We start from the raw sequence: 26,632 nt of genomic DNA, 5'->3' as shown, positions 1-26,632 counted from the left end.
CAGCTGATGGAAACAGGAAAGGATAAGCAGATGGAATTGTGACAAGCAATGAGCAGAAGAGAAAGGATTCAGTGTGTGAGTGTGTGTGTGTTTAGGGTGTGGAGGGAGGAAGCAATGAAGTTCTCTGAAATTCACAGCGTGGTCTGGGGGCAACCTTGCCAGGAAATGAAATCCCAGAGCATCTTGATGGTGGGGAGCAAGAAATATAAAGAGAGAAACTTCAACCCAGGACCCAAATGATACACAGCAAGTCACCAGTAAATGTGTTTGAGCGTCTGACCCAACAAGGTGGGCTGATGTGCCCTGGTGAGAGGAGCGCTGTGTCTCACATCCCCTCACCCCAAGAGGAGGCTCCCAGTCCTGAGGATGTAGAACAAAACAGGCATCAGGGCCCACATTCCATACTAAAACTTTGGGAAATAATTTTAAATCATGCTTCATGTAAATTACTTTGTTCAGAAAAATAACACTAAGAGAGAAAAATCCAAAGTGCAGTGAAAAATATGTCTATGTTCGTACATTATTGAGGCTGGAGGGAACAGAGCAGGAGGGGTTGATGGAATCAGTGAGGACCAGAGGTGGTTGCCATGGAGGAAGGCCGTGTGTGCTGGTCCTGGGTGGTTTGCCCGGGGACTCAGTCCTTCCCCTCCCCTGCTCTGCTCGGCCCTCTGTCTCTGGCCACTGCCCCCTGTGGACTTGTTTGTCAGCTCCCCTTGCTGCTGACTCCCTTCTGGGTTCCTAACATGGAGACCCTGGCAGGAGAGTGGGAGTAAAGGAGAAGCCAGGTGCTTCTCCATCACTGCCTCCAGCCGCAATTCTGGCAGCAGCCGCATCTCAGCCTCAACTCCACCTTCCACGAAGCAGGCAATTCATGGTCCAGCCTCTGCCTGCCCAGTGACCTCAGCCCGTGATCTCATCCTCTATCCCTCCCGTAGCTTCCTGTTGACTCTTCTTTATGTTGTCACATTCTTCCCCTTGGTCTTCTCCACTCTTCCATCAGCTGTGTAGCCAATCCCTGGATTAAATATCCTCTGCTCTAAAAACTTAGAGTGCTTTGTATTTTCCTGTTGGATTCTGCTGGATATTGGAGGAAATTAAAATATTTATAAATCAAAATGTGGTTTAGGTACAGCCTCCCCTGAAAATAGACTCTCAGATCACCTCAGTGAAACAGAAGAGATAAATGCCAAGAGGAATAAGACACCCAGCAACCAGAACGATGAGCTGGAAAGCCAACAAGCAAATGAACAATGTGACCACGAATCTGAACCAGCAGGTAAGGCTGGCTGGCTTTGCCTGGGGAGCAGAGATGCTTGCCACGGGGGAAGGGTACGTCCAGGACGTGCTGGTCCCGGGTGGTTTGCCCAGGGATTCAGTCCTTACCCTCTTAAAGGGGTCAAGAGGGCCTGACTGGTGACAGAGAATGAATTCATGCACCACATGAGGAAACATCTATTAACAAAGAAAGGGGAAATTACACAGACACTGAGGGCAGGAACAGAGCCTGGTGTACTGATGGGAAAGACCTGGAGGAAGAAAGTGAGAAAAGAAAAACTAAGAAGGTGAAGCGTCCCGGACCCACTGAGAAAGAGGAACAGAAACAAGAGTCAGGGAGAGATTGGCTCCAGAATCAGTGCAGCGCAGCACTTTCATGGGGTGAAGGTGGCAATAAATGCAGACAGGCTCAAATTAGGCACAGAAGAAGGAAAGAGAAGTTGGGGAAGAGGCAAGAAAACGGACATCTGCTGGATGTCAGCTGTGGTCTTTTTATCTTCAGAGTTCTGTGAACCGGCACCTATCCAATCAAATAATGCAGATGCCAGGGAGGAGACACCCGACCCATTGCCTTCTAACAAAGAAAGTAATTATTACTTACCTTACCTATTTTCTTTCTTTTTTTAACTTTTATTTTATCCTTTTTTTTTTAATGGCCATGTTACATGCATGTGAGATCTTAGTTTCCCAGACAAGGATTGAGCCCATGTCCCCTACATTGGAAACACAGTCTTAACCATTGAATTGCCAAGGAAGTGTCGTATCTTACCAATATTCTAATTACATCGTTGTTTTTCTAAGAGCCTAAAAGCTTTCCTTTCCTCTCCCATACTAATTCACCCCTTCCAGATCCTAACACCATCCAAGACAATGTAGCCTTACCCACAAGCTCTCGCTGATTTTAGCAGGTGTAAATTGCAATGGAGAAGGAAAGCTGAGCTCTTTGGTGGACAGGGTGTCCCTGGGAAGAGGGTGCAAATAGGAAGAATAGGAAAAGGTGGACTGGGGAGCATCAAATAACAAATTACAAGAATGAGATAGATTTTAGATGGAATCCAAATAATGCCATGTTGCGGAGTTGATGAAAAAAATTAAGTTTCAACTTCCTTTTCAGAGGTTATAGCAGAAACATGGAAATCACGTAAGATGCTGCAGGTCAGATTTGCATGAAAGGAAGCTCAGATGAAGGGCCTTCTAGAAAGAAAGTGGCAGGTAGAGGGATGTGGTGTGTTGGACATTCAGTAAACAGGAAGAACTTTGGTGATGATCCGAAAGCTTAAATGAGGAAAATATATAGAATGACAAAATTGACACAGAGGAGACATACAGAGGTCATATTAATAATTAAGAAACAGAGAATAGGAGAAAGTAGGGAACATAATAGAGAATGGATACATTTAAAAAGCGAGTAGGGGACAGCAGGGTCAGGTCAAGGGGGAGACCCTGGGGCACACCTAAGGACTGTCTTACTGTTGGCACCTTCGTGAGTCCTGATCACCTCCTTTGCCTCATCCTAGACACTGCTGGGTCTTGGGGACAGTGATTTTAAAAATGCAGAGGAAAAGAGATGAATAGAGAATGATACCAATGAAAAAGAATACTAAAAAAAAAAAAAAACACAGAAAAATGGAGGTGGGAGAGGAACAAAGAGAATAACTTGACAACAAATGAAAAATTGGTAGAGAGTGGACCATACAGAGAGAGGAGAGAAATCAAGACGCTGTCCCATTAGAGGAGACTGTCATCAAAAAGGAGGCACAAGGAGTCTGTAATAGTCAAAATAACCCTGGAACCCCCAGATAAAAACAGACCTGTCCCCAGTCATCTTCACCCTCCCCACGGTCTCCATAACACCCATGAGCTATTGTTTCCTGGACGTACATCTTCAGCCTACACCTGATCGCTAGACTCATTCCACCAAGTGCCTGGAGATCTTTATTCAAAGATCTGTTGGAAGGATTTCCCTAGTAGTCCAGTGGTTAGGGCTCCGCGCTTCCACTGCAGGGGGCGAAGGTTAGATCACTAGTTGGGGAATTGAGATCCCACATGCCACACAGCATGGTCAAGAAAAAAAACAATCTGTTGAACATCTCAATTCGGAGGCCATATCTATAACTATCTTTTGCTGCGTAACTAACAGTCACATAACTGAGCGGATTAAACCAATCATGGTTTTCCTGGGCTTCCCTGGTGGCTCAGAGGTTAAAGTGTCCACCTGCAACGTGGGAGACCTGGGTTCAATCCCTGGGTCAGGAAGATTCCCTGGAGAAGGAAATGGCAACCCACTCTAGTATTCTTGCCTGGAGAATCCTATGGACAGAGGATCCTGGCGGGCTACAGTCCATGGGATTGCAAAGAGTCAGGCATGATTTAGCACACACGCACGCACCTTCCTGTGGCCCTCGGCATGAAGTCAAAGCTGCAGGTGTGGAGTACTGGCACACACCTACCAGTTGTGTGTTTCCCCATCATACTACATTCCCATCACACCAAACTCCTTTTAGTTACTTAAATTTGACAAGCTCTCTCAACAAGCCATGCCTTTTCATATGATTTTGAAAAACAGTTTTGTATAATCTTTCAAAGTAGAAAATACAGGTAGCTTATGACATAGCAATTACACTCTTCAACAAATCAGCAGATTTTATCACCACACACACAAAAGAATATTCATCATAGCATTATTTGTAGTAGTCTAAAACTTGAGCCCGCACAAATGGAGATGTTTTGGTTTTATTTTTTAATGGATAATTTCTGTAATGGAATGTTATACAGCAGTGAGAAAGTATATATAACTGGATACAAATGATTATTGCACACGTAATGTTGATAAAAGTGGCTAAATCCATATCCACCCTGCCCCCAAAAGCACAGACAGAACAAGAGTGAGTGATTCCACTCAAGAGCGTTAGTCACTTAGTCATGTCGGGCTCTTTGCATCCACCTGGACTGCAGAGAGGTTCCTCTCGCCAAGGGATTTCCCAGGCGAGAATACTGGCGCAGGCTGTCATTCCCTTCTCCAGGGGACCTTCCTGACCCAGGGATCAAACCTAGACTCCTGAATGATAGGCAGATTCTTTACCATCTGAGCCACTAGGGAAGCTCTGATTCCACTTAGCGTTGAGAGGAGCATGAAGGAAGGGACAGAGTTGAGCAGCAAAAAGGAGAAGGGTTGGGTGGAGCCTCCCTCTGCAGTAAGATGACAGGAAGAAGACTTCTTAATGCTAGTGAGCTCCTTTTTGGGGAGACAAATTAAAATTTTTCATTCGTTAAAATTTGATCCAGGAGCAAAGCCATCCAACCATGGACTACAAATCAATTCCTGTTCTGTCCGTCTGGTGGATATAAAGAAGGAAAAGCCATTTTTTAACTCAGAATTTCAACTGCAAGCCCAAGCAAGGACTGACTATAACCAGGTGTCTGACATAATAGGTAAGGCTGACAGACAGAAAGTGGAGCGGGGGTCACGGGGACCAGGCAAGAGGCTGGGGCAGCAGGGTCCAGCCAGCCAGTCCAGGTGGCCTTGGGCAGAGGCAAGAAGGGCAGGGAGCCAGCACCCTGTGCTGTGAGTTTAGCGGAAGAGTTTCCCCAGGGACCAGAAACATATCAGAAGATAGATGATGGGTAATAAATATTGATGTCCAGGAGACTATTTCCAAAGTAAGAGAGGAAAGTATGAGAAAGAAAGCAAAGGGTGGAGGGGGGGAATAGAAAGCCAAGATATTCAAGAGAGTAGATGGAAAAGAAACACATGAAGACCAAGTGAGGTATCAAGAGATACCGTCCCTGGAATGAGCGGCATAAGTAAGGAAAAGGGGCCAAGAGGAAAGTGAAGAAGTAAAACGAGAATGAAAGAAAGAGGTAGAATGGAGTAGAGGGCCAGAGGCAGATCTAGGGTGGGGGTGAGGGGTAGCAGGACGGTGGGGGAAGGGAGTGTGGGCAGGATGGGTAGAGCCACCCTCTGCGTGTGAGCATCATCACCTTTCCTGCAGGACCAGGAGCAACCTGCAGCTCACCCACATTCAAGCACAGACCACGTGCCTTGAATTAACTTAGCTTCTAGGTCTCCCCGGTGCTCTCATTCTGGAGTTTCCTGCTGCGTGGGCTCCACCCTGAGATCCTAAGCGGGGTTTGTTCCTCTGTGCAGTGATCAGCAGTGAGGACTCTGCAGAATCCAGTGATGGAGAGGAGCTCCCAGAACCCTCCACATCAACACCAAGAAGGATAACTGGTAAGGAAGTCGGAGAGCAAGGCCAGGGTTGCAGGAATCTGCACAAGAGCTGCTGTCTCTGGAGCATCTTACTCGGAGTCCCTTCTGAACCATGGATCCAGTTTTTCTTGCAATTGTATCCTCTGAATTTTACTGTCATGGGAAATGCAGAATGATATGAAATCTCTCTCTGAGGATGAGGTCTATTAACTGATGGTTGTTGCCATTTAGTCGCTCAGTCGTGTCCAACACTTTTGCAATTCCAAGGACTTTAGTCCATCAGGCTCTTCTGTCCATGGGATTTCCCAGGCGAACATACTGGAATGGGTTGCTATTTCCTTCTCCACTATTAATTGATGGGTCCCATTAATTAGGGCTTCCCTGGTGGCTCAGATGGTAAAGCGTCTGCCTGCAGTGCAGGAGACCCAGGTTCTATCCCTGGGTTGGGAAGATCACCTGGAGAAGGATAATGGCAACCCACTCCAGTACTCTTGCCAGGAAAATTCCATGGACTGAGGAGCCTAGTAGGCTACAGTCCTTGGGACCGCAAAGAGTCGGACATGACTGAGCATGTTTTCTATTTTATTATATAAAGAAATAGATTTAAAAAGTAATGCGTGTGTTTAAAACTAGTTGCTGTGTCTATAAAATGTTAGATTGTTTTCAATGATTTTATTTATTTACTTATTTATTCCTGGCTGTGCTGGGTCTTCATTGCTGCCTTGGCTTTTCTCTAGTTGTAGCGAGCAGGGGCTACTCTCCAGTGATGGCCCTTAGGCTTGTCTCGTTGCAGTGGCTTCTCTTGTTGGGGAGCACAGGCTCTAGGACACGTGGGCTTCAGTAATTGTGGCACATGGGCTCAGTAGTTAAGGCTCCTCTAGAGCATGGGCTCAGCAACTGTAGCACATGGGCTCAGTTGCTCTGCTGCATTTGGGATCTTTCTGGATCAGGGATTGAACCCGATTCTCCTGCTTGGCAGATGAATTCTTTACCACTGAGCCACCAGAGAAGCCCCAAAATGTTGGATTTATATGGTGACTTCTACCAAGAACAGAATGTTATGTATGGTTGGCAATGCACGGGTTAAGTACACCGACTCTCAGTGCAGTCAAAATCTGCTTGTCACTTATAGTCACCTCCACATACACAGGTCCGCATCCATGTTGTTGGTTGTTCAGTTACTCAGTTGTGTCCAACTCGTTGCAACTCCATGGACTGCAGCACACCAGACTTCCCTGTCCATCACCAACTCCCAGAGCTTGCTCAAACTCATGTCCATTGAGTCAGTGGTGATGCCATCCAACCATCTCGTCCTCTGTTATCCCCTTCTCTTCCTGCCTTCAATCTTTCCCAGCATCAGGGTCTTTTTTAATGAGTCGGCTCTTCACATCAGGTGGCCAGAGTGTTCAAGTTTCAGTTTCTGCATCCATGAATTCCACCAACTGTGGATTGTCTAGTGATTTAGTTTTTACTACAGAAAAAAAAGAAAATCTGAGTCTCATCTGGACCTGTGTAGCTCAAATCCATATTGTTCAAGTATGAACTGTATTCCTTTATTGGAAAGTCATATTATTATCTGGAGAAGGAAATGGCAACCCACTCCAATATTGTTGCCTAGAAATCCCATGGACGGAGGAACCTGGTAGTCCATGGGGTTGCAAAGAGTCAGACATGACTGAGCGACTTCACTTTCACTTTTATATTATTATATAATCACAAACTTGAATCATGTCACAAGATAACTCATCTAGCTACCTATTGTTACCAGAAATAAAGACTTCAGATAAGGTATTCTGAAACCCAAGGTGTTTTTGACAATTCTTCAGCAAGTCATGGCATATACAGTGATTTTTCAAAGGAGTTTTGCAGACAATCTTACAACAACCTTAAAGGGTAAGCAGGATGGTCATTGCTATCGTTGTTTCTAGAGGAGAAAACACAATCACATGAATGTTTCAAGGTCTCTAATAAGTCTCATGAGAGATGAAAGGGAATAACAAAGCTGGCATTCTGGATTCTGCATTATTTCCTTTGTAAAACTGGAGCTCAAAATGATTATCTAAATGTTTCCTCAGTCCTGGTGGCAGCCAGAGTTGCCATAAGATCTGTATCTCTGTAGTGTACAAATTGGTGATTTTTTTCCTCCCTTTCTACTTTCAAGACCCAGACAATATTAGAAACATATCTATTTATAGAAACATACTAAGTCCTAAAAAGAAACAAAAATATTCCTTGATCTTGATGCTACAAAAGAGTAATATTTTAAATAAAACATTCAATCTACTTACTCACTAGATTTATAAAGTATATGTTAGTTGCTCAGTTGTGTCCAACTCTGTGTGACTCCATGGACTGTAGCCTGCCAGGATCCTCTGTCCATGGAATTCTCTAGGCAAGAATAATGGAGTGGGTTGCCATTCGGTTCTCCAGGGAATCTTCCCAAACCAGGGATCAAACCTGTGTCTCTCACATTGCAGGCAGAGTCTTTACCATCTGAGCCACCAGGGAAGCCCCAAGTAAAATATGAATTTGCTTCAGTTTTTGGGGAGTCCACCTTCTACTTTCATCTTAGTTGAGTAGGTTCAGTTCAGTTCAGTTCAGTCACTCAGTCGTGTCCGACTATTTGCGACCCCATGAATCACAGCACGCCAGGCCTCCCTGTCCATCACCAACTCCCAGAGTTCGCCCAAACTCATGTGCATCAAGTCGGTGATGCCATCCAGCCATCTCATCCTCTGTCATCCCCTTCTCCTCCTGCCCCCAATCCCTCCTAGCATCAGGGTCTTTTCCAATGAGTCAACTCTTCGCATCAGGTGGCCAAAGTGTTGGAGTTTCAGCCTCAGCATCAGTACTTTCAATGAACACCCAGGACTGATCTCCTTTCGGATGGACTGGTTGGATCTCCTTGCAGTCCAAGGGACTCTCAAGAGTCTTCTCCAGCACCACAGTTCAAAAGCATCGATTCTTCGGTGCTCAGCTTTCTTCACAGTCCAACTCTCACATCCATACATGACCACTGGAAAAACCATAGTTTTGACTAGATGGACCTCTGTTGGCAAAGTAATGTCTCTGCTTTTTAATATGCTGTCTAGGTTGGTCATAACTTTCCTTCCAATGAGTAAGTGTCTTTTAATTTCCTGGCTGCAGTCAGCATCTGCAGTGATTTTGGAGCCCAGAAAAATAAAGTCTGACACTGTTTCCACTGTTTCCCCATCTATTTTCCGTGAAGTGGTGGTACTGGATGCCATGATCTTAGTTTTCTGAATGTTGAGCCTTAAACCAATTTTTTCACTCTCCTCTTTCACTTTGATCAAGAGGTTGTTTCGTTCTTCTTCGTTTTCTGCCATAAGGGTGGTGTCATCTGCATATCTGAGGTTATTGATATTTCTCCTGGCAATCTTGATTCCAGCTTGTGCTTCTTCCAGCCCAGCGTTTCTCATGATGTACTCTGCATATAAGTTAAATAAGCAGAGTGACAATATACAGCTTTGATGTACTCCTTTTCCTATTTGGAACCAGTCTGTTGTTCCATGTCCAGTTCTAGCTGTTGCTTCTTGACCTGCATATAGGTTTCTCAAGAGGCAGGTCAGGTGGTCTGAGATTTTAATCTCTTTTAGAATTTTCCACAGTTTATTGTGATCCACACAGTCAAAGGCTTTGGCATAGTCAACAAAGCAGATGTAGATGTTTTCTGGAATGCTCTTGCTTTTTCGATGATCCATCGGGTGTTGGCAATTCGATCTCTGGTTCCCATGCCTTTTCTAAACCAGCTTGAACATCTGGAAATTCACATATTGTTAAAGCCTGGCTTGGAGAATTTTGAGTGTTACTTTACTAGCATATGCTGCTACTGCTAAGTCACTTCAGTCGTGTCCGACTCAGTGTGACCCCATAGACAGAAGCCCACCAGGCTCCCCCGTCCCTGGGATTCTCCAGGCAAGAACACTGGAATGGGTTGCCATTTCCTTCTCCAATGTGTGAAAGTGGAAAGTGAAAGTGAAGTCGCTCAGTCGTGTCCGACCCTTAGCGACCCCACGGACTGCAGCCTACCAGGCTCCTCCATCCATGGGATTTTCTAAGCAATAGTACTGGAGTGGCTTGCCATTGCCTTCTCCGTACTAGCATGTGAGAAGAGTGCAATTGTGTGGTAGTTTGAGCATTCTTTGGCATTGCCTTTCTTTGGGATTGGAATGAAAACTGACCTTTTCCAGTCCTGTGGCCACTGCTGAGCTTTCCAAATTCACTGGCATATTGAGTGCAGCACTTTCACAGCATCCTCTTTCAAGATTTGAAATAGCTCAACTGGAATTCCATCACCTCCACTAGCTTTGTTCGTAGTGATGCTTCCTAAGGCCCACTTGACTTCACATTCCAAGATGTCTGGCTCTAGGTGAGTGATCACACCATTGTGGTTGTCTGGGTCATGAAGATCTTTTTTGTACAGTTCTTCTGTGTATTCTTTCCACCTCTTCTTAATATCTTCTGCTTCTGTTAGGTCCCTACTATTTCTGTCCTTTATTGAGCCCATCATTGCACGAAATGTTCCCTTGGAATCTCTAATTTTCTTGACGAGATCTCTAGTCTTTCCCATTCTATTGTTTTCCTCTATTTCTTTGCATTGATCGCTGAGGAAGGCTTTCTTATCTCTCCTTGGTATTCTTTGGAACTCTGCATTCAAATGGGAATATCTTTCCTTTTCTCCTTTGCTTTTCACTTCCCTTCTTTTCACAGCTATTTGTAAGGCCTCCTCAGACAGCTATTTTGCATTTCTTTTTCTTGGGGATGGTCTTGATTCCTATCTCCTGTACAGTGTCATGAACCTCCGTTCATAGTTCATCGGGCACTCTGTCTATCAGATCTAGTCCCTTAAATCTATTTCTCACTTCCACTGTATAATCATAAGGAATTTGGTTTAGGGCATACCTGAATGGTCTAGTGGTTTTCCCTACTTTCTTCAATTTCAGTCTGAAATTGGCAATAAGGAGTTCATGATCTAAGCCACTGCAGATGCTGATTGCAGCCATGAAATTAGAAGACGCTTACTCCTTGGAAGGAAAGTTATGACCAACCTTGATAGTATATTGAAAAGCAGAGACATTACTTTGCCAACAAAGGTCCATCTGGTCAAGGCTATGGTTTTTCCAGTGGTCATGTATGGATGTGAGAGTTGGACTGTGAAGAAAGCCGATCGCCGAAGAATTGATGCTTTTGAACTGAGGTGTTGGAGAAGACTCTTGAGAGTCCCTTGTACTGCAAGGAGATCCAACCAGTCCATTCTAAAGGAGATCAATCCTGGGTGTTCATTGGAAGGACTAATGCTAAAGCTGAAACTGCAATACTTTGGCCACCTCATGCGACGAGTTGACTCACTGGAAAAGACTCTGATGCTGGGAAAGGTGGAGGGCGGGAGGAGAAGGAGATGACAGAGAATGAGATGGCTGGATGGCATCACCGACTCTGTGGACATGAGTTTGAGTGAACTCCGGGAGTTGGTGATGGACAGGGAGGCCTGGCATGCTGTGATTCATGGGGTCGCGGAGAGTCGGACACGACTGAGTGACTGAACTGAACTGAACTGATCTGAGCCACCAGCTCCTGGTCTTGTTTTTGCTGACTGTATAGAGCTTCTCCATCTTTGACTGCAAAGAATATAATCAATCTGATTCTGGTGTTGACCATCTGGTGATGTCCATGTGTAGAGTCTTCTCTTGTGTTGTTGCAAGAGGGTGTTTGCTATGACCAGTGCGTTCTCTTGACAAAACTCTATTAGCCTTTGCCCTGCTTCATTCCATACTCCAAGGCTAAATTTGCCTGTTACTCCAGGTGTTTCTTGACTTCCTACTTTTGCACTCCAACCTCCTATAATGAGAAGGACATCTTTTTGGTGTGTTAGTTCTAAAAGGTCATCGTGAATATAATCATGGTGATTCAGGCCTATGCCCCAACCAGTAACGCTGAAGAAGCTAAAGTTCTGTAGGTAAATGGCTCTAAAAGATAGTCCCCAAACATATCTATGGTTCAGACACATGAGAAGATTATTTTCCAGGCTTGCAAGTAGTTCAAGGGCACCAGGTTGGCAGGGGGTGGGAGGATGTGGGAAAAGGAGACTCAGTCTTGAACAGGTTTCTAAGGTACCCTATGTGAGAATCAGCAGATGAATGACATGTGAAAAAGACAATAGAAGGGGTCAGAAGTAGAAGACAGAGAAGGGTAGGATGGTTAAATTTCAAGTAGGCAAAGTCTCCCCTTGCATTTGAATTGTCTCTGCTCTGGGGATAGGGGATGGAGCATCACTAACCTAAATGGCAGGTGACTTAGATGAACAGACCACACTCTCCTTGGCTTTTCAAGACTTTGTGAGTTTTCTTATTAGGGAATTTCCTGCTCAGTGGGTTCCTTCGTCACACACCCAGACTCCTCAAGAAGTTCCTCTGTGCAGAGGCCAATAACCTGAGTCTTTAGGATCAAGTGAGGGAGGAGAGGCCGAAGAAGCCACCGTCTCTCCATCCCAGATGGCTCAAGTAGGAAGATCAGGATTGCAGCCCTGGACCACAAATATCCAGAGTCTAAATCCAGAGTTCTGTTTTCCTGATGAATCTTATTCTGATCATTCTCCATATGCCTTGGTTTAATTACTTCTAGGATATCATTTTCCACATTTAACTTATCTGGCCATGTTGGGAAGTGGAAAGAGGCAAGAAGGTATTATATATAAACTGTTGTTTAACTGGGTGAGCCCAATCAGTTGCTATATTGAAAATGTAGTAAAAATATGCTAGTAAAATGATATTTTTAGTACACACTATCACAGTTATTAATGCTAAAGAGTGGAAATAGTGTATCTATTCTCCAGCATGCTTTTATTCTATAGAGTGTACTAAGCACAGTATTCCTCTATTCATTGTTAATATTATTTTTAGTCCCCAACTTAGAAAGTCTTCACAGAGTAATTTGTGCTTCTGTTAAATTATTGATGGAAAAATGGCTTCAGACCAAATACTCTCAAACCCTAATTATAGTTAAACTGTTGGCTAATAGTGATTTCTCATAGGGTTTTTGTAAATAAAGCTTCATTTTGTTTTTACAAAAACCTTAACAGGGAGTGAGGGTAACCAGGTTCTCCCAGGTTTATAGATGAGGAAACTGGAATTGGTAATGTTTGAGGGTCTTTTGATCTTTCCAAGTTTGAGGGTCTTTTGTTCTACCCAGTTGGCCCTAGTGGTAAAGAATCCACATGCTAATGGGGGAGGTGTGAGAGACTCAGGTTCAATCTCTGAGTCAGGAAAGATCTCCTGGAAGAGGGCATGGCAACCCACTCCAGCATTCTTGCCTGGAGAATTCCATGGACAGAGGAGCCTTGTGGGCTATGGTCCACAAGGTCACATAGAGTCAGACAAAACTGAAGTGGCTTAGCACACATGCATGCACTCACGAGTATCTTTTATGAATTCACATGGAGAGTACAAGGCAGTACTGGGTAGGACTCCAACATGACATACCTGCAACATGACACTGACCTATAGTCATATTCAAAAATATCTTCAAAAATAACATATCTTTTTATTTTCATAACAGCCTAAAATGTCAGTCAGAAGACTGTTGTTCCCTTATTTCACAGATGAGAAAACTCCAGCACATAAACATTTAAGGTCCTTTACACATCATATACTATCAAGGTTGGTCATAACTTTCCTTCCAAGGAGTAAGCATCTTTTAATTTCATGGCTGCAATCAGCATCCACAGTGATTTTGGAGCCCCAAAAAATAAAGTCTGACACTGTTTCCACTGTTTTTCCATCTATTTCCCATGAAATGATGGGACCAGATGCCATGATCTTTGTTTTCTGAATGTTGAGCTTCAAGCCAACCTTTTCACTCTCCTCTTTCACTTTCATCAAGAGGCTTTTGAGTTCCTCTTCACTTTCTGCCATAAGGGTAGTATCATCTGCATATCTGAGGTTATTTATATTTCTCCCGGCAATCTTAATTCCAGCTTGTGCTTCTTCCAGCCCAGCGTTCCTCATGATGTACTCTGCATAGAAGTTAAATAAGCAAGGTGACAATATACAGCCTTGACGTACTCCTTTTCCTATTTGGAACCAGTCTGTTGTTCCATGTACAGTTCTGACTGTTGCTTCCTGACCTGCGTATAGGTTTCTCAAGAGGCAGGTCAGGTGGTCTGGTATTCCCATCTCTTTCAGAATGTTCCACAGTTTATTGTGATCCACACAGTCAAAGGCTTTGGCATAGTCAATAAAGCAGAAATAGATATTTTTCTGGAACTCTCTTGCTTTCTCCATGATCCAGCGGATGTTGGCAATTTGATCTCTGGTGCCTCGACCTTTTCTAAAACCTGCTTGAACATCTGGGAGTTCATGGTTCACATATTGCTGAAGCCTAACTTGGAGAATTTTGAGCATGACATTACTAGCGTGTGAGATGAGTGCAAATTGTGCGGTAGTTTGAGCATTCTTTGGCATTGCCTTTCTTTGGGATTGGAATGAAAACTGACCTTTTCCAGTCCTGTGGCCACTGCTGAGTTTTCCAAATTTGCTGGCATATTGAGTGCAGCACTTTCACAGCATCCTCTTTCAAGATTTGAAATAGCTCAACTGGAATTCCATCACCTCCACTAGCTTTGTTCGTAGTGATGCTTTCTAAGGCCCACTTGACTTCACATTCCAAGATGTCTGGCTCTAGGTCAGTGATCACGTTATCGTGACTATCTTGGTCGTGAAGATCTTTTTTGTACAGTTCTTCTGTGTCTTCTTGCCACCTCTTCTTACTATCTTCTGCTTCTGTTAGGTCCATACCATTTCTGTCCTTTATCGAGCCCATCTTTGCATGAAATGTTCCCTTGGAATCTCTAATTTTCTTGAAGAGATCTCTTATTTTTCCTATTCTGATCGCTGAAGAATTGATGCTTTTGAACTGTGGTGTTGGAGAAGACTCTTGAGAGTCCCTTGGACTGCAAGGAGATCCAAACAGTCCATTCTAAAGGAGATCAATCCTGGGTGTTCATTGGAAGGACTGATGCTAAAGCTGAAACTGCAATACTTTGGCCACCTCATGCGACGAGTTGACTCACTGGAAAAGACTCTGATGCTGGGAAAAGTTGGGGACGGGAGGAGAAGGGAACGACCGAGAATGAGATGGCTGGATGGCATCACCGACTCTGTGAACATGAGTTTGAGTGAACTCCGGGAGTTGGTGATGGACAGGGAGGCCTGGCGTGCTGTGATTCATGGAGTCGCGGAGAGTCGGACACGACTGAGCGACTGAACTGAACTGAACTGAACACATCATATTGATAAAAGTGAAAGTTTAGTCACTCAGTCATGTCCAACTCTTTATGAACCCAAGGACTGTAGCCCACCAGGCTCCTCACTCCATGAGATTCTCCAGGCAAGAATACTGGAGTGGGTGGCCATTCCCTTCTCCAGGGGATCTTCCCGACCTAGGGATCAAACCCAGGTCTACCACATTGCAGGCAGATTCTTTATCGCCCTGAGCCACCAGGGAAGCCCCAAGAATACTGGAGTGGGTAGCCATTCACTTCCCCAGGGGATCTTCTCAACCCAGGGATCAAATCCACATCTCCTCCTTGGCAGGTGGATTCTTTACCATCTGAGCCATCAGGGAAGCCCATTACACATCATATATGGAAACTTACAGAAACTTAGCAGAAGAGACAGAAATAGCAATCTGGACTCTTAGGAAACATTTGTAATCTTTTATTCAAAATCTTTAACACAACATTATGAAGCAACTATACCCCAATAAAAATTGATAAAATTTTAACGCCAGATGTAAAATAATAATACTTTATTATTTTAGAAAGGCAGTATGGTGTATATCCTAGAGGTTACAAGGCAACCCAATAAGTTTGGGACAGAATCTCATTCTCAAATAGACTGTGTTAGTGTTCCTGCAGCAAATTGTGTGAATTCACATCAACTGTGATAAATATTTTATTGAACTCATGGCTGCCCAAGTCCAGGTTCGTTGCCAAATTAGTTACCTGCAAGCCTATGAAAAAATACTGGTTTTCAAAATTTCTTTGACTTCGCAACTAAGGCTGAAGGATTGGGGGTCTTCACTCCATTTGGTAGTAATCTCTTTCCCTTAGATGAGAAGAGACAGTGATGTTCATCATTGCATCTTTATAGCCTATGTCCTGTCTGTGATGTGAGTATTCATAAGTTCATAACTCTTTTTGATATAGATTACTGGTTGTATTTTCCTTTGCTTACTAGATCCGTCAGCCATTGGAAGCACGTCTATTTTCAGAACAAGCAGTAGGAAGAGACGTAAGAACAATTAAACTCTTGCTGTTACAAATATCTTTCTTTGCTATATCTTTCTTTGGTTATATCATTGAAAATGAAGCAATAGATTTATAAGTATTTTAGATGATTCACATTTATTTTGAATTAGGTGAGCTGGGCTAATTGATGTAACACATAGACCTCAAGAAGTTGAGTGTCACAGTGCAATACAAGTTTATTCTTCACTCACATAAAAGGATAAAGTAGTTCTCAGGTTGGAGGGGTGCTCACTGAGGGCCCAGCTGATGGAGGCTCTGATGTTAAAATTGTTGCTTCCATGGTCTCTCTGGATAAGAAACAGAGTGAAAGCAGGAATATTAATATGTACAGACAAGAGAAAAGGGTAAAAGCTAGTGACCAAAGGGAGTGCCTTCCATAGCAAAGTTGTGCCCACTTCCAGCCTTGGGGGTGGTTCCTGGAGCAAATTTGACCACCAGGTCAGATGGAGCCACGGGGTGGCCTGGTGGGAGAATTATCCTTAACCCTCTTACACAAGCTTCCCTTTTCCAAATTTCCTGTTAAAGAATTCCATGCTGTATTGATTGGTCCTAGGACACAGACTGAGATTGTAAAGTACTTTTATTTCTTTCTGCAGGGATGAGCGGTGGTGACTCATCAGACTTGAGTAATGAAGGAGAGCCTCAGGCAACATCTAGTTCAGCCCTAAGAAATGGGTCAGGTAAAGAAGATTAGGATGTCCAGCCTTGGCCTGCAACATGTCAGGAGTCTGAATTTAAAGCTACTGCTTCCAGATGCATTTCATTCTGAGCTCCCTGACTACCTTGTATCCAGTTAATCCTGGGAACTACTTCTGGAATTTTTAGAAAATGGAAGGAGGCAGGAAATTATTATAAATTCACGCTTAACAAAATAAGTATAATAATATAATATAATAATGTGTGTGTGCTCAGTCATGTCCAACTCTTTGCGACCCCATGAACTGTAGCCTGCCAGGTTCCTCTGTCCATGGGATTTCCCAGGCAAGAATATTGGACTGGTTTTGCCATTTCCTACTCCAAGGGACAGAGAAGGCAATGGCAAGCCACTCCAGTACTCTTGCCTAGAAAATCACATGGACAGGGGAGCCTGGTGGGCTGCAGTCCATGGGGTCGCTACTAGTCAGACACGGCTGAGCGACTTCACTTTCACACATTGGAGAAGGAAATGGCAAACCACTCCAGTGTTCTTGCCTGGAGAATCCCAGGGACGGGGAAGCCAGAGTCGGACACGACTGAAGCGACTTAGCAGCAGCAGCAGCAGCACTCCAAGGGAACTTTTTGATTCAGGGATTGAACCCACATTTCCTGTACTGGCAGGCGGATTCTTTCCCACTGCACCACCTGGGAAGCCCTAGTCACTAAATGTGTATACTTTTATATTCCTATTTTAGCAGAAACAATTACCACAATGATGGTATCTTTTTAAGCACTTACTGTCATGTCTACTAACACCAAAATCCTAAATTTCTACAGTGGTATACTGGTTGACACTAATGCCATTTGTAATTATAAAAACATCAAAAGACAACTGGTCCTGCTGTGTAATTATAGACAGAAATAAAAGCTTCAGATCAACCATTCTAAAACTTTAGTATAGATTTTGTCAGATATTCAACAGATTGTAATTAGATTGTCCAATGGTACTTTAAATTCCTTTGGCAAATAAGATCTTACTCTGTCATCACAGTCTTTAAGAATTAGGCAGGCTAGCTCTTACTTCCCCACTTTGGGATGAGGAAATATTAATGGATGTACAAATGTTTAAGTATAAAAAAGGAGTGACTATTTTATGTAACAGAAAGATAAGAGCTGTGTTGCATGATCAGAGTCCAAAGATGAGATACAAGGGATCTGTCATCGTCACAGGAGAATGTATCAGTGTCTGATGCAAGAAAGTGTATTTAATGATAATAAATGCATGTCATCTGGTCCTATCACTTCATGACAAATAGGTGGGGAAACAATGGAAACAGTGAGAGACTTTATTTTCTTGGGCTCCAAAATCACTGCATGTGGTAATTGTGGCCATGAAATTAAATGATACTTGCTCCTTGGAAGAAAAGCTATGACAAGCCTAAACAGCATATTAAAAAGCAGAGACATTACTTTGCCAACAAAGGTCCATATAGTCAAAGCTATGGTTTTTCCAGTAGTCATGTATGATGTGAGAGTTGGACCATAAAGAAGGCTGAGCACCAAAGGACTGATGCTTTTGAACTGTGGTGTTGGAGAAGACTCTTTGAGAGTCCTTTGGACTACAAGGATATTAAACCAGTCAGTCTGAAAGGAAATCAACCCTGAATATTCATTGGAAGGACTAATGCTGAAGCTGAAGCCCTGATACTTAGGCCACCTGATGTGAAGAGCTGGCTCATTAGAAAAGACCCCAATGCTGGGAAAGATTGAAGGCAGGAAGAGATGGGGATGACAGAGGATGAAATGGTTGGGTGGCATCACTGACTCGATGGACATGAGTTTGAGCAAACTCTGGGAGTTGGTGATGGACAGGAAAGCCTGGTGTGCTGCAGTCCATGGGGTTGCAGAGTCAGACACGACTGAGCAACTGAACAACAAATAATGCATATGTATATATGTATGTGTGTGTATGTCACATATACACACACATATGCATATATATGTGCATATATTGATGAATATATTTAACCACCAGTATTAGTGTGAATATTGAAATATATATATCTAGATTGAGAGGGAAAAAGCAAAAACCACAAACAAAGAGGGTGGGAATGGACCCAGCTATATGGCTTACAAAACGCCTAAAAAGATAAGACGAGAAAGGATGAACAGAGAAATTTTTAAAAAAACAGATGTTAACAATATAACTGGACTTCCCTGGTGGCCCAGTGGTTAAGAGTCTGCCTTGCAATGCAGGAGACACAAGCTCGATCCCTGATCCGGGAAGATCCCACGTGACGTGGAGCAACCAAGTCTGCGTGCTGTAACTACTGAGCCCAGGCACTCTGGAGCCCATGTGCCACAGTTAGCACCCAATGCAGCCAAATAAATAAACATTAAAAATATAGGACCTGCAATTAAATCTGAATTTCAAATAAACAATGAATAATTCTTTAAAAAAAAGTAAAGAGTATAACTGATGAAATGAGAGAAATCAACACAGAAGACAAGAGACATCAGGGGCAGAGAAGCTCACAGAATCAAAGTGATGGAGATAAATTTTCTAAGGAGACCAAAAAGAGGAAGAGAAGGAGGAGGCGTGGCTAGGTAGAAAGAGAGCAAATCTCCGCTGGATATGAAGAGTGGTCAATGGAGCAGATGTATTTCTCCGCAGCCCATCTGAGTTGCGGACATAGATCAGCATGACCACATCAAAGTATGTTTGCTAGTCACCATCTGCAGTCTGTTGTTTCCTTATTTCCCTCCAGTGACATGTGGATTCAAAGCTCTAAAAATAGAGTCAGAAGAGATGCCAGTCTATTAGCATGTGATAGAAAAGCCTATTGTGATACTAGTTATCAGTTTTCTTTGTTTCCCTGTCTGCCCAGAGGAAAAGCTCTTCCTTCTTTAATAATAATGGAAGAGTCAGGCTGAAAAGATATTCTGAGTAAGTTTCTTCAAATTAAAAGATGTTTGGGTATGTTTCAAGTTTCACAAGACCCAAATGTCACCAGATTGGGAAGTTTTATAGAGGACGATGGGTAATTTTCAAGATATCTCTAGGAACTTTACCATAAACATGATAATAAAGTCTGTGATTGATAGGCCTGTGATGCAGGAAACTCATAGAGAACTGGCAATAATAATAATCAATAGAGTGGCCAGTGTCAGAAGAGCAAGCAAATGGTGACAATGAAAGTGGTAAACTGCGAGATGAAGCTAAATATCATTGGAGAAAAAATAGATAAATGCAAAGACTGTAATATTTTAAAGCCAAAAGATCAAGGTAAAATTGAAAAAAGAAAAATTAGAAAGGGGTGTTACAGCATAGAGAGGATCACTTCCATAATAACACTAGCCCCAGAGACAGAATCGTAGAAAACCAGATGGAATGAGATACATACAGGAAGTAATCAGTGGAGGGGATAAAGATGAGGTACAGAGAGACGGTTGGATGGCGTCACTGACTCAATGGGCATGAGTTTGAGTAAGCTCCAGGAGTTGGTGATGGCCAGGCGAGCCTGGCGTGCTGCAGTCCATGGGGTCGCGAAGAGTCAGACATGACTGAGTGGCGGAACTGAACTGAACACAGAGATAAATGGTTAAAAGATGAGAAGAAAATGGTAGAGAGAAGCGGGACAGTGAAAAAGAAAGAGGAGAGAAATGGAGAAGTTGTGGATCTGACATGCTCATGAGACCAAAGCAACACTGTTCACAATGGCAGTGAGTTTTTAGGGTCAGGTGTCCCCAGGTATCAAAATGGCTCCTGTAACTCACCCAGTTCTTAGGAGACGTCGCCAATGGAGTTTCATGTGCTCTTACAGCATCAATCACCATCTACAATCAGATTGTTCCTAAACCCACATTTCCAGCCCAGCCTGACTCTGTCTTCTGTCTTCTGTCTTCAAACTCCATTATCCAAGTATCAGAAAGACCTGGCCAAGCTCTTAAGGTTTTAGACTTCTCCACTTAGATATCTCTCAAAGACCTTCAAACTCAACACTTTCAAAACTGAGCACATCATCTTTCACCTGAAAACCAGTATCTGCTCCTCCAATGTTCTCTATCTCTAAAACACTTACTAACTGACTCATTATTTCAACTTGAACTTCTCAGTCATCCATGACAGAGACATCTCAATTGACATAACTCATCTGTCACCTGAGCTTCCCTGGTGGCTCAGGGATAAAGAATTTGCCTGCCAGGGCAGGAGATGCAGGTTAGATCTCTGGGTCAAGAAGATCCCCTGGAGAAAGAAATGGCAACCCACTCCAGTATTCTTGCCTGGGAAATCCCATGGACAGAGGAGGCTGGTGGGCTACAGTCCATGGGGGTCACAAAAGAATCAGACATGACTTAGCGACTGAACAACAACAATCTGTCACCTAACTCTATCAGTTATTCCTTTTAAATGTCTCCAGCCTGTCCACTTATTTCCATCTCCATGTCAGCACCCTTATCCACGTCTGAATCACTTCTCACTCGAACTAGCTCCACAGGCTCCTGTTTGTTCTCCTTCTTCTAACGTTGTTCCCACCAAACACAGTCTAAGTGATTTAGCTAAGCTGATCTTTCAAAAATGTGAATGTGTTCATGCTTCTCTTCTATGTAATAGCCAAGTGTCCTTTAATTTTCCTTTGGAATAAATTAATTCTTCTCTGAGTGACTTCCAGACTCCCTCCCTGAGGCCCCTGCATCTTTCTCCATCCCCATCACTGCCTCTCACCGTCCCACTCTGTGTTCAGACACACTGAACTCTTCTTGGTTTCCTGCATTTGCTGAATCCAGACTTTCGTATGTGGGCTCCCATCCATTTGGGGCTGTCATTTTAGTCACCTTTCTCCCTAATCTGTTTACCTCCTGCTTCCGTGATTCTTCCTCTAGAAAAGGCCCCTCATTTCAAACCGGGCTAGTTCTTCCTGCCTTCTGCATCCCCAGAGTAGTCTGTACAATGTGTCTGAACAGTCTCCGTGTTTCAATGTGCATCCCTCTTTATGCATCAGTTCCCTGGTTGCTCATAAGATTGATAAGCACTGATGCTTCAGTAGTCTTCTGCCCTGCATCATCACCATCATTCACCTCAGCACCTGACACGTGAGAGATCTTCAGCAATCTTGTTGAATGAACAGAAAAAAAAGAGTCTACCTTCTGTGTTTCAACATTTGGAAATTTGGCAAAAATTCGTTTATTACAGTATTTATATGAGAATATCTACTAAAGTTACTTTAATAATTGATTATGTGTATACATATAAATGTAACAAACAGTATTTTTGGAAAAGAATAATGTCACATAAAAGTAAGTACAAATGTATTGTAAAAATGTCATCAATGAGTGGATTGGAGAAGTATATAAAGAAAAAAATAGAAAAATAGAAATGCATATTTGGGGTGAAGAGTAAAAGCAGATTAAAAGGAAGGGACATGGACAGTGAGGAGCAGCAACAAGAGAAAGAGATGTCAGAGGCAGAGTCACCCTGTGGTGTGGGAGTCAGGGAAAGGGGAGGGGAGAAGGGGTAAGTGAAAATTTCTTTACAAGCCGTAACTCAGGAGCAGAGCGCCAAGGACTGAGAAGTGCTCCTGTGTCATGTATTCTCCAAAAAGTGTCCCAAGAGGCCAAGAAGCAATGACTGAAAGTCACCAAGCATTGATAGAATGGGTAAGGCCACCCAAGGTCAGGGTAGAGGTGGTTGACTAGATACCCCAGACCCAGGAGCAGCTGTGGAAAGTGATCAGTGTTCAAGGAGAACTTCAAGCAGCTGCCAACAGGGGGTGGACCAATTACAGAAGGTGAAGGTCACAGGACCTTGGGCTGCAGGATGTCAGGAGTCTGAAATCAGAGCTCCCACTCCTGATGCACTTGGGTCTAAACACACTTGACGGGGAGTGTGCACTCAGTCCATGTCATAACCCTGTTCTCTGCACTTACCTGACCTGACCCTTCGGCGAACTGCAGGGAGGAAAGAATTCTATTTAACAGAATGGGTCCAACTGATTATACCTGAATGATGTAGTTGAAACACATTGGTGAAATCGACAATATCATGGGGCAAAGAAATAAATTTGTTCTTCTGCTGGAAGATAATAGCGTCATTTTGTCACAACCTTGGAAAGACCTCAAAAAACAAACAATCCTTTCAGTTCAGTTCAGTTCAGTTCAGTTCAGTTCAGTCGCTCAGTCGTGTCCCACTCTCCGTGACCCCATGAATCACAGCACGCCAGGCCTCCCTGTCCATCACCAACTCCCAGAGCTCACCCAAACTCCCTATCAGAAAACAAAAGACCTCAGACAACTATTTGTAAACTCACCAGAGAGTTTTGGACGAGGCCTTCTAACATGTTACTGATTCATGTAGTGATTTCTCATTAGCTTTTGCAAATAAGATCTTATTTAATCTTCATAAAAAATGTAAAACCTGAATGGCATACCTGTTGCTACCCCTGTTTCATAAATGAGGAAACTGATGCACATAAGTAGTGAAGAGATTTTACAGTTTTTTAACGTTTCTGACCACCACCTGTTACTTTCTAGATCCCACGGATATTGGAAGCAATTCTACTTTGGGAAAACACGGTGGGAAAAGAAGTAAGACTGCATAAGAATTTACTCGATTTTCATGTTACAAATGAACTATTTTTTAATGCTAAAGTTTATTATATTTTCTGTACCTTTAATAAGAAAAAGTAAAGGCCTTTTAAAGTAATTATTTTTCAAAATGCTCATATCTTCATGTGAATATCTTGCTTTTTATTCTTACTTTAAAATGTTTCTTGTAAATATTAACATATACATTTCCAGAATTTTTCTATGCATGTGTTAACACCTTTTGTAATACAGTTTTATTTATCTAAATAGAGTAATTCTATGCATACTCTCTCTCTTAAAAATTATATCATACCTAGAAAATTAAAATACGTAACATTTTAAATTGAACTACAAAAAACCTTTTTTAAAAGATGCTTTAACATCCACTCTTTTCATTTTTAGTGTGGTTGAGTATTTTCCATTTGTTATTGGTCGTTTGTTTTCCTTCTTCATAGAATGCTTTGTCATGGAATGCTCGGTCAGTGTTTCCTGTTATGTTTGTCTTTTTCTTACTATACTGCATGACTATAGAAATCTTTGTATCAGATACATGCACACTAAATCTTGGTCCTATATGTTCCTAATATTTTGTCCCATTTGTTGTTTTTCTTTTAGGTTTGTTAACGGAATATTTTGTCTTAAAGAAGTTCTAAATTTTTAGGAGGTCAAATTTGTTAGCCTTTTTCTCTCTAGTTCTTTGGTTTCCTATCATATTTATAATAGCCATTTCTAGATTTTAAAAAATATTGCTCTATATTTGATTCTAGAATATTTGAAGTACCTGATAATTTTTAATATTTTCACCAAAATCCCATGAGTTTTGCCTATTTGTATATAGGCACTTTGATCACACAGCATATTTACTTGTCTGAATATTAGTTTTTCTTTTATAAAAACATTGCAGGAGAAAAGGGAGAGCTCAGAAGTAGAAAGAGACTGATGCTAGGGGTGAATTTTAGAATTAGCTCAAGAAGATTCCCTCCCCATCTCCTTCCCAAGTTCTTTGGAAACTCTAATTAGAAATACATTGATTTTGCAGAATAATTTAGGGAGAACAGAGACATACCCATTTATTTATGTCTTATTTAATGTTCTTCCACTAAGAATTTTCTTACACTTTTAAAAAATTTATATACTGTACACATTTGTTTCCATCTATGAATATTTTTTTCCCATTACAGAAGAGTTGGAATAAATTTAAATGAGATAAGACTCTCAAAATCTTTTTAAGTAAGAAATCTATGGTCATTTTATTGCCTATTTGCATATGAGGAAATCAGAATGCCAGGGATCTTTTTCTGATTTAATATAAAATCTTAGGGGCTTCTATATAATAGTGTAAGGATCCACCTTTCACTTAAAATATTAGGGCCAGGCCTCCAAGTGATCAAGACATCCAATCAAAATTAAGTTTCTTAAGAAATTTGTAATAAGTGGCAATATTTTCTAATGAGGGGAGTATTATAGGACCCTTCCAAATAACTCTTTCAAGGCAAATTTGTATTACAGAGAATAGAAAAAATTGGTAATGGTTACAAACAGGCATGTCTTACCTTCTTATGAAAATTCTCAATTTAATACTTTCCAGGCAATTATTGTTTTGAATTTATTATTTATTTTAATTGGAGGATAATTACTTTACAATATTATGATGTTTTTGCCATACAGCAATATGAATCGGCCATCGATATACATATGTTCCCATCATTCATATGCTTTACGTGGGACATCAGTCCCATGTAAGGCAATTCTTTGCATTAGTTTTAATGTAGGGAATTCTGTCTCTCCTTCTAAAGCTATGGGTTGAGAGGACTTCCCCTTGTTCTCTTTGTGTAATTCTTTGTTAGGTACAAAGACTTACATTTAAAAAATTTGGTCTCTGGAATTTGATTAGTTAGCCTTGAAACACAGACCCATAGAGTTGGATTTTGTTGGCAGAAATAGAGAAAGTATTTGGAAAGAATCTTACCTAAAAACAGTAAAATATGATGAATATAGATTTTTCTACTACAGTTTCCAATCTTGTTGCTAAATCTGAACTAGTTTGAGATCCTTTATTTTTTTTCTGTTCAGATTTCCTTTCTTGTCTTCACCTAAATATGTAACGTAAATGATTTATTTAGTGATTTAAGCGAGGATAAATCTTTTTTAAGACTATCTCTCTCATATAGTATTTAATAAGTATTTACTACTTATAGGTTAATTATTATTCCCAGCATTGTAAAATATTTTCTGTATTGTTCTTTGATCTCCAAATACTGAGGACCCTTCTTTATACACCTTCTATTTATCAGACCTCATCCTTATGGGGCTCATCCCATTTCCATTTTCACCTCTCAACTTACGCATTTCATACTCTCAACCCTTCTACAACTTCTCCTTCCTGAAAAATCAGACCACGTCTCTACTAATGGCTGCTAAAACTCAGTCTTTCCTCATGGTACTTATTTTGGGTGAAGATATATAAACAGACTTCAAAAGTGAGCATTATTACTGGTGTTGTGTAGGAATTTAGCATAATTGAAGGAAAAGCCAGATTTGGGTGTCCCCAAAAACAAAGGTATAGAAGGCTTCCAAGATTTTGAAAGACTTTGGCCAAGCTTGCACTCATGCAAAAGACTGAGTTGCTGTTGGCTGTAGATAAAATTCCTATAGCTCATCTTATAGAACATTGCAGGATACTTTACAATGATTCCCTACTTCCACAGAATAAAGAAGTGAACTCAGAGCTTCCCTTTAAAAATAATTCTGAGTTTCACCTAGAGGCAAAGGGTCTAGAGTCTCATTTGCAACATAGCCCAGGGTCCAGTCACAATAGAGGTTCCTAGTGACAAATATACATATTGACACAGCCTCACAATCTAGCAACCTTAGGTGCTAAATGCAAGGCGGGCACCTCCATATTTTTCCACCATGATGAAACCAAGAAGGACTAATTCCACAAGATTAAGCCAATGTCATACCCCAAATATTTGGAGTGATTTATGCCTCCAACTATCCTTGGCCCAGGTTAAAAGTACTAGCACCACGTGGCAGGTAAGAAGAAACTCTGCATTAGAAATAGTTAAGTTTCTGTATATTGATGCATCTAAGAATGTTTTGGAAGAGTAATTTAAATGACTAATTCTATCAGTCTGTGTAAAGTTTAATCCAAGTATATGATTGTATACTTAAATCTGGGGAAAAAATGTTGAAATAAAGGGAGGGATAAGGAAATGTTCAGTTCAGTTCAGTCGCTCAGTTGCGTCCGACTCTGCGACCCCATGAATCACAGCACGCCAGGCCTCCCTGTCCATCACCAACTCCCAGAGTTCACTCAAACTCATGTCCATTGAGTCGGTGATGCCATCCAGCGTTAGGAAACTACAAATTAGAAGGTTGGTCAGTTTTCATTGTTGGTTCTTTGTCATGTACAGTGTTGTAATCAGTGTTGTTGGCTAAGGAAGATTCTCTGTAGATCTCATTGCGATGATAAGGATGCCTCTACACCACATCCTTCCAAGAGGACTATACAGATTGACCATAGATGAGCAGCTCTGCTGACCTCATGGATGAGGCAGGAGTAGGCAGCAGGCGTGGGGAGCATTGAGGATGGGGAG

The 26,632-nt window shown here is 42.1% G+C and overlaps 1 protein-coding gene across 9 annotated transcripts in view; it reads left to right on the top strand.

Moving 5' to 3' along the window:
* Positions 1-26,632, top strand: part of SP100 (SP100 nuclear body protein) — a 101,633-nt gene that overhangs the window by 42,755 nt on the left and 32,246 nt on the right. For 6 of the 9 annotated variants that reach the window (XM_088844958.1, XM_088844990.1, XM_088844978.1 and 3 more), the window contains 7 exons: positions 1,127-1,276; positions 1,778-1,861; positions 4,561-4,707; positions 5,423-5,506; positions 15,742-15,795; positions 16,409-16,492; positions 22,980-23,033. In XM_088844958.1, coding sequence (XP_088701084.1) covers positions 1,127-1,276; positions 1,778-1,861; positions 4,561-4,707; positions 5,423-5,506; positions 15,742-15,795; positions 16,409-16,492; positions 22,980-23,033 — 657 coding nt within the window. The remainder of the gene's footprint in view (positions 1-1,126; positions 1,277-1,777; positions 1,862-4,560; positions 4,708-5,422; positions 5,507-15,741; positions 15,796-16,408; positions 16,493-22,979; positions 23,034-26,632) is intronic. The other 3 variants (XM_088844994.1, XM_055397117.2, XM_055397116.2) reach the window with 2 other exon arrangements.

Source organism: Moschus berezovskii, chromosome 2 (genome assembly GCF_049115385.1).
Source record: "Moschus berezovskii isolate FMDL1 chromosome 2, NW_MosBer_1.0, whole genome shotgun sequence".
Lineage (NCBI taxonomy): Eukaryota > Metazoa > Chordata > Mammalia > Artiodactyla > Moschidae > Moschus > Moschus berezovskii.
The sequence above is the reverse complement of the archived record's forward strand: the minus strand, read 5'-3'. Positions and strand labels throughout refer to the sequence as shown.